This window comes from Hemiscyllium ocellatum, chromosome 30 (assembly GCF_020745735.1).
Source record: "Hemiscyllium ocellatum isolate sHemOce1 chromosome 30, sHemOce1.pat.X.cur, whole genome shotgun sequence".
Taxonomy (NCBI): domain Eukaryota; kingdom Metazoa; phylum Chordata; class Chondrichthyes; order Orectolobiformes; family Hemiscylliidae; genus Hemiscyllium; species Hemiscyllium ocellatum.
The window spans coordinates 42559439-42567135 of NC_083430.1; the positions used below are offsets into that span (position 1 = coordinate 42559439).

Sequence of the window (7697 nt, forward strand, 5' to 3'; positions counted from 1 at the left end):
CTGGGGGAGCTGTCAATCATGGCGTGGTGACGTTCAACGTAGCGGAACCAACCAACTTCCACGTCGAGCGAGGTTGTTCCTCGATGACGTCACCGGTGGCTTCGCGGAGCTGCCGACCCCTGTTCTTTAGGCTGGGAAACCCCGCGCCTTCTTCCTTTTCGGCGCCATGGCGGACGGCTTTAACAAGGTGCTGTCACTCCGCGCGCCATTGACCTGAGGCAGGCCCTCCGACTCTGTCCCCCTCGAGCCCTTACCCCTCAGGGAGCGGGGTTAGGAGAGGCCGCTGCCTTGTGTTTAGCGGGGGTTGTGTTTTGATCAGTTTTCCGAGGCCTGTTGGGCCGGATGCGGCGTGAGTGAGGCCTGAGCGCGGGGCCTTGGTGAGAGGCTCCTGGTGGGAGGGAGGGAGGGATGGACGGACCCCCTCTCCAGGGTCTCTTCACCCGGTGGCGGGCTGCAGGCTGGTGTTGACGGGAGTGGGAAGGGTTTTCTGAGTTTGTGCAAATTGCCTGAAGCCCGGGCCAGTGGAGCCCCGAGTTCGGAGCCAGGCGCTGCATGTGGTGAGTGCAGCCACCAGCCCTGGGCGTCGGTAACCTGCTGGTGCCATTCCCCTGGCTTTTTATTGTTCCGCTGTGGAGGCGGTTTACATCACCCTTAAACTAAAGGCAGTGGGGGCAATCGACGTTGGGAGGTTTTGTTGTACAGGGCTAGAGCTGGAACACTCTGAGCAGTTTTGGCGCACCTTATCTAAAGAAAGGTGTACTGGCCTTGGAGGGAGACCAGAGAAGGTTCACCAGGCACATACCGAGTGAGGAGAGATTGTCTTAGGAAAGGTTGGGTTTTTTTTGGGACTGTGCTAATTGGGGTTTAGAGGAATCACAATTGAAGCCCACAAGATTCTTAAAGGATAGCTGCAGAAAGTTTGATTCCCCTCATGGGAGAATTTAGGACCAGGGCATGGTTCCAGAATAAGAGTTTGCACCTTTAAAGAGTTGAGGAATTTCTTTTGAGTGGAGTGCATGTGAAGACTTCTTTAGTATGGAGGTCTCTTAGGGCTGAGTCATTAACTATGTTCAAACTGTGATAAATTTTAAATCAACAAGGAATTCAGGGTTATGGGCAAAACAGATTATCCAGTCTCCTTAAATGATCAAGTACATGCAATAAGCTAATGTCTTCAGTCTACACTAACCCATTCGGCTTGTACTCTTTACAGGTCCTGCTTATCGATGGCAGAGGCCATCTCCTTGGCCGTCTGGCTGCCATTGTGGCCAAACAGACTTTGCTAGGTACTGTCCATTTATTCTGTATATTGCATGGCATTTAATTTAGGATGTTGATGAATAATTGCTCTTTGAACATTTCAATGTGAATACATTTGTGCACTACCATCTGAAGGTCTAGTTTGTGATGCAGTTTGCTTGTTTAATCATGTAACATAGTTACTGTTTTTTTTAAACAAAGGTCATAAAGTGGTGGTGGTGAGGTGTGAGGGCATAAACATCTCTGGCAACTTTTACAGGAATAAACGTAAGTGTCTGTCTTGTCTTGTCCCATTCCCTAAAAATACAGCTCGCTTTACATGTAAGGCCTAGTTACACTGCAACTGATCTTGTGTAATGAGCATTCATTTACTACCATATTAATTGAAGTTCCTTGAAGTGGCAACTGAAGTGTTTGTGATGAATTGAAGTGATTGAGTTTCTCAACAATGAGAATACCTCACATGCACTACCATCTGAGACACGTCAGCAAAAGTTTGTTTCAGTACAATTTTAGTGCTCATCTTGTTCATTTTCAACCCCATTTTATGGTTCAGAGGTCTGTGTGAACTCAGTCCATAAGTAATATTTAAAGTAGAGATTGATAGATTTGTGTTTACCAATGATGTGAAGGGTTATGGGGTTAGTGTCGATTAAAAGGTATAAGTATTTGTTCAGCCATGGTCATATTAAATGGTGAAACTGGCTTGACTGACTAAATAACCTATTCACATGTGATATCACAACATATGTTGTACATTTTATTAGTAATGTTTCAACATTGAACTTTAGACTTGACTCCAGCATGTAGTCAAATGGTGTTGACTTTATTCTGCACAGATATTCAGTTACCTCTCTCTCTATGTAGTCAAGTATCTTGCTTTTTTACGCAAGAGGATGAATACTAACCCATCTCGGGGTCCATATCACTTCAGAGCACCAAGCCGAATATTCTGGAGGACCGTAAGAGGTAATATTTTACATTATAAGTTTAGTATAAATTGGTTTCAGTAGCTGTACAAACTTGGCTGCTACATCAAGTTCTTATTTGAAACAGTAATTGCATTTTTGAGAACACTGAATAAAGGGCACATTGATGAACAGCTTGCATATTTAATTGTGCCCAAATCTGCCATAGTGATATTATCAGAATGCTTTTAGTACACAGCTTTCTAAGGAGCTATTTTGACAGGTGATCCAGTAAATAAATTAGGTCTGTATTATAGTGTGTTTAAGATGATGAGAGGTGATCTCATCAATGCATGTAAGATTCTGAAAGGGCATTTTATCATAGATATTCAAATTGTTTATGCCATTTGGGGAGGCATTGAGCTTTGAGGGTAAAGCTTCACCTTTACAAGCGAGAAGAGAAATTATGAATGCTGCATTGTTGAATTCATTTATTTTTACGGTTGGGATAATGTGTCATCTCTTGGGGGTACAAAATATGGATAGTGAGTAAGAAAGTGGATTTGGAGTTTATGGCAGTACTAATGGGTGAAGCAGGATTGGCAAACCGTTAGGTTTACTCGTGCTGCTTGTGTTCTCTATGACCACATTTTGCTTGGAGCTAGGTATTAAGGATATTCACTTAAAGAGCATCAACTGAACAGGTTAGTGAGTAAATTCTAGACCTTGGTTCCTGAGTGCGTGGCTTCAGTTAGTAGAGTGACGAAATCAGGGATGAGAGAAAGGCAGTATAAACATGATTAGGGTTGTCAGACTGGAGAATGTTGCAGAGATAATGAGGGGTGAGGACGACAGGAAGTAACTTGAAAATTAAAACTTTAAAATCTGTGTTGCTGGTCAGACAATACAATGCAGGTCTGTGAGCACTCGGATAATGGGTGCATTGCATATAGGGAAGAACGTTTTGGATGAACTTTTACGTGTGGTTGATTCGAAGTGGATGGGTGGATTCTGGACTGGAGAGCATCCCATAATTGAGTTTAAAGTCAATATAGGCATGGATGAGCATTTCAGCACCAGGGTGCAGTCAGTGTTACATCCCACAAATTCCAACTGGTTATCTTTTTGTTGGCCCTTTTTAGCACGACTTTAACCTGAAGCACATGACTCACTTTCATGCAATATGGTGTAATTAATATCTGATAGGCTGGAATAGCTTGGTTTACAACAGATGATGCTATTTGCAGTTTTAATTCTTGCTTTCATTCTTTAAGAAGCTCTTTAAAACCTAGCTCTTTGACCAATTTTTTGGTCACCATAATCAAAAGTTATTTTAAGCCAAGTTGTTTGTTTCTAAATGTAATTCTGATTTTTGATGGGATATCTAATATTCAAGTGTAAATGAAGCACTGAATCAGTTGGGCATCAATATTTTCCAATCTGTGTACACTTAACTACAGTTCATATCAGATGGTGATCCTACTGGAACAATTGCAATTGACTATTATTTTTCATCAAACATTGAATACAGAAACATTTTAATTATGCTGTGATTGCTTCAAGGTATGTTGCCACACAAGACAAAACGAGGTCAAGCTGCCTTGGACAGACTGAAGGTCTTCGATGGGATCCCTCCTCCATATGACAAGGTGCGCAACCTTCCAATTTTTGATTAATTCATGTTCCTCTTCTGTCACTGATGAGTTACCATTACCTACATTGTTTGATTTTTAATGAGAACAAACTTGATACTGAGATAGAATAAGTTCACTTTTTTAAAGATCACTTTTTGTTCCTTTGGATTGTTCTTAATCTGAAATTTACATTTGCAGAGGAAACGCATGGTTGTACCAGCAGCCTTGAAGATCGTACGTTTGAAACCAACACGAAAGGTAATTCATTTGCACCTGGTGTGACAAACAAGTTTTGAGCCCAATAAGTCCAGGATGGCTCTCTGCAAAAGTAATTTAGATGATCCCACTTGCCTGTCAAGTCACTTCCCAACATGCTCTTTGCCATGCTGATAAAACTTGTCAGGGCTCCTCTTTGACTCTTACTGAAGTGTACAGATTGGGACATAGACTCTTAATGTTTTGGCTAGATTTTTCGGTTGTTTTTTGCTTTAGTACCCTATCTCAATCTGTAAAGATCAGGGTTATAAATGCCTGTTTGCCACTTCAACAACCTGTCTCGGTAGAGTTAATTCAAAGCTGGCTTGATGCTAACCAATGACTCTCTCCACAAGAAAGGAGGGTGGCTGACGTAGTCTTAGTGGAATGAGGTGTTTCAGGTTTCTCCAGAAGAGTGTTCAAAAGCCTATTTAAGCATCTAGTCATTAAGGGAAATTGGGACAGATAGCTAAAGGCCTGCTTGAAGAAGGGAACTTTGAGGACTGTCTTAGAGGTGGAGAGCATAAGGTGGAAAGTGGAGTTGCAGGGGCTTGGTAGCTTATCCTTCCTCCTTTGGTGGAGCGATCAAGGACAGGAATATTAAAAGCTAGAATTAGACGGTGAAAGTAAGCCCATCTTCCGAGCTGCTAATGCAGCATAGCTCATGCATGAAAAAGTGTATTTGCAGAATTTCTATCAGCTTCTATCACCTGAAGCTGGGCACATGGAACATTTGGGAGATTTGAACAAATTACATAAAGCTTGGCTTACATTGTAATAACTTAGACCACTGATGCCTGTATTATGTAAGAAAGACCTGCTGAACAGGGAACTGGGTCTCCAGCAAGAGAGTACAAGGGTGGTCCCATCTTTCTTTCAAAGATGTCTGCAAGGGAGACATGAACGTAAAGAGGTGGGAGGACACTGCAAGTGATCGCTCTTGCTGGAGGCTGGAATTATGCAGAGGTCTGAAAAGAGGAGCTGAGGCTTGCTGCTGAAGAAAAGCACACCTGCTGAAAGAAGCAGCACCAAGATAACACTGGAGGACAGCGCCTATCACTGTAACTGAGACTACCACTCCTGGGTGGTCCTCTGTAGCCATAACAGACGCTGCTCGACCAACAGAGATTGAAGCAAGACCTCCCAGGCTCAGGTCCATGTTCTCACAGGACTAATGGATGTCACCACCAGTGTTAACAATTTCTTTGAGGCCTGCTGGTTCTTCTAAGGGATTAAACTGGCAATTGTTTTTGAGAACAAATTTTAATTGGTGTTAATTGTAAAATTGTCCTTTTGAATGTCACCAGTCCCTCTGTTTCTTTGTTGCTATGAGTTTGCTTGTAATTATTTTATTGATGGAATTAAATACTCTGAAAGATTATAGGATAATTTGGTGTTCAGGGGTTTGCATGTATGTATGTAGATCTGCAGATACTGTATGGTCCCTGACTCTTCTGTCAATTTTGAATCATTGCAGTCAAGCCATATCCTAGCATTACAAAATGTGATGACTTCTTCCATCCTGTAACCAAAAATGCTGGATCAGCACAGAGGATGCTGATAAAACTGGGGCTTTCCAGGCCAAAGGGCTGCCTGGTTTGTTAAGTAATAGAGACTGTTGAAGTCATAGCAGGCCAGAGATGAGACAAAAAAGCACTGGCTGGTGAATTATGAAAACTGTTAGGGTGAAGATGATAACCAGCAGCAGAGGTAGGATCTGTCAGTGACCAGGCTGAGAGTGAGGCCATAGGACTAAGAATTAGTTTTAAATGAGTTCTTTGTGTCTGTATTCACGATATAGGGTGATATAAGTAAATAAATCAGGAACTGGGTCAGATATCCTTCAATAAATTAACAATGAGAGAAGGTTCTAGAAGATATAAAAATGGACAACTACCCAGCACCATGTGGAATGTATCTTGCTCTGAGAGCAAAGGGAGAAATTTGCATGGACTCGAATACTAGGCTACTGTTGGCCAGTGAGTCTAACATCAGTGATATTGGAAAAATGTAAGGAACAGAATTCAATTTCATTCAATTCATCCAGAGTTAGATAAAATGTCACAACTGGAGCACTGTACTAATCACACTTTAGGAAAGATGTGATTATGTTAGAGAGCGCAAAGGAGATTCAGCGGGTCTGGGTATTTTAGCAATGAAGCGATACTAGTTAGGTCATGTTTCTTCCCTTAGAGTAAAGAAGGCTAATGGAAACCTTGACTTGAAGCACAGTAAGTAAGCATAAACCTTTCCCCTTCGAGATAAGGAACCAGGAGGCTTGATTTTTAAGGTAAGGAATAGGAGGTTTAGGTGCGATTTGAAGCCCTTGGGGGAGGAGGTTTTCACTCAGTCTGGTGTTTCTGGAACTCTCTGCCTGAAACAATGGTCAAAGTGTGAGCCCTCAATTTTAAGTATTTAGGTGAAACCTTGAAATGTCATAGCATCCATGGCCATGGGTCAAATGCTGGAAAATGGAGTTTGAGCAGACAGGTGCTAGATGTTGTTTATGGGCCTTTTTCAGTGTTGTTGAAGTCTAACTGTGTTATGCCCTCCAAATGCTCAATGTTCTTGACTCTGGAAAAATTGTTTTTGTGCAGTTTGCTGTTCTTGGTCGCCTTGCTCATGAAGTTGGCTGGAAGTACCAAGCAGTAACAGCTACCCTTGAAGAGAAGCGTAAAGAAAAAGCCAAGCTTCACTATGAGAAAAAGAAGAAAATGTTGGTAAGGCCTGTGTTTGTTACAATATCTTCAACTTACTGCAATTTTAAAAGGATAATGACACCAAGCTCTTGCTTTCTTGTAAGAATGATCCTACCACCTTCAGCTGCCTTCCCATGAAACATAACTGCTCATTTCCACAATTTTTCTTCCACCCAACCAGCTGTCTGTGATCTTCATTGCTGTTTTCAGCTGAAATTAGAAGTTCTGTGCTGGCGTTTGATTATAATTGCCCGCCTGTACTTGGATTAAAGCAATTGTTAAAATTATTATCTGGAAGAACAAAATTCCATTTTATTCATGTCTTATGCATTCTGTTCACAGAAACTGAAGAAAATAGCTGAGAAGAATGTTGAAAGCAAAATAGCCAAGTACACAGCAGTACTGAAGCAATATGGTGTCCTTGTTTAATATATTCACTCAGCATTGACAATAAAAGTTGCCTAAAATAAAACTTGTTTACTGTGCCTTTATTTTCAGAATGTTCTTGGTTTGTTTTACTGCATGTATTTCTTCGGATGGAAAAACCCTTTCTCTAAGCTAACAGTACTTTTTGATGTTGAGTTGTTGCTAGAATGCTTAAAGGTTGGGTCGGTGCTGGCAGGTGGGACTAGATTGGGTTGGGATATCTGGTCGGCATGAATGGGTTGGACCGAAGGGTCTGTTTTCATGCGGTACATCTTTATGACTCTATGGACCTATTTTCATATTGAAGTTAATGTGCTTTATTTAGCATTGTTTTGTGTGGATTGAGAATCTGTGTTTGGGCTCAAGATAAAATTAGTTCAATGTCTTTATTCTTCCCTCTGCTGCATGTTTGGATGCTTGTAAACTTTGCGTGAATCTGATTGGAAGGGTTTTTCACAGAATGAAAATTGAACTTTACAAATACATCCTGCCCTTTAGTGTTAGTATTAACAGAA

At 41.5% G+C, this 7697-nt stretch overlaps 1 protein-coding gene and 2 non-coding genes across 3 annotated transcripts; all 3 read left to right on the top strand.

Annotated features, from left to right (window-relative positions):
• Positions 1 to 90: 90 nt before the first annotated feature.
• rpl13a (ribosomal protein L13a) lies at positions 91 to 7228 on the top strand. The gene is made up of 8 exons (XM_060847362.1): positions 91 to 187; positions 1214 to 1286; positions 1462 to 1527; positions 2128 to 2229; positions 3732 to 3817; positions 4001 to 4060; positions 6655 to 6777; positions 7099 to 7228. The coding sequence occupies exons 1-8, from the start codon at positions 167 to 169 to the stop codon at positions 7183 to 7185; spliced, it is 618 nt and encodes a 205-aa protein (XP_060703345.1). The 5' UTR covers positions 91 to 166; the 3' UTR covers positions 7186 to 7228.
• On the top strand, positions 1670 to 1745 carry LOC132830181 (small nucleolar RNA Z195/SNORD33/SNORD32 family). The gene has a single exon (XR_009646343.1). It is a non-coding gene; the product is annotated as a small nucleolar RNA Z195/SNORD33/SNORD32 family (small nucleolar RNA).
• LOC132830182 (small nucleolar RNA SNORD34) lies at positions 3857 to 3930 on the top strand. Its single transcript, XR_009646344.1, has one exon. It is a non-coding gene; the product is annotated as a small nucleolar RNA SNORD34 (small nucleolar RNA).
• Positions 7229 to 7697: the final 469 nt, after the last annotated feature.

What these genes read in the sequence shown, in the direction of transcription:
- rpl13a (XM_060847362.1), top strand. Translation starts at nt 167, where the DNA reads ATGGCGGACGGCTTTAACAAG. An exon ending in CAACTTTTACAGGAATAAAC is followed by an intron (nt 1,528 to 2,127) that starts GTAAGTGTCTGT and finishes CTCTCTATGTAG; the next exon opens with TCAAGTATCTTGCTTTTTTA. An exon ending in GTTTGAAACCAACACGAAAG is followed by an intron (nt 4,061 to 6,654) that starts GTAATTCATTTG and finishes GTTTTTGTGCAG; the next exon opens with TTTGCTGTTCTTGGTCGCCT.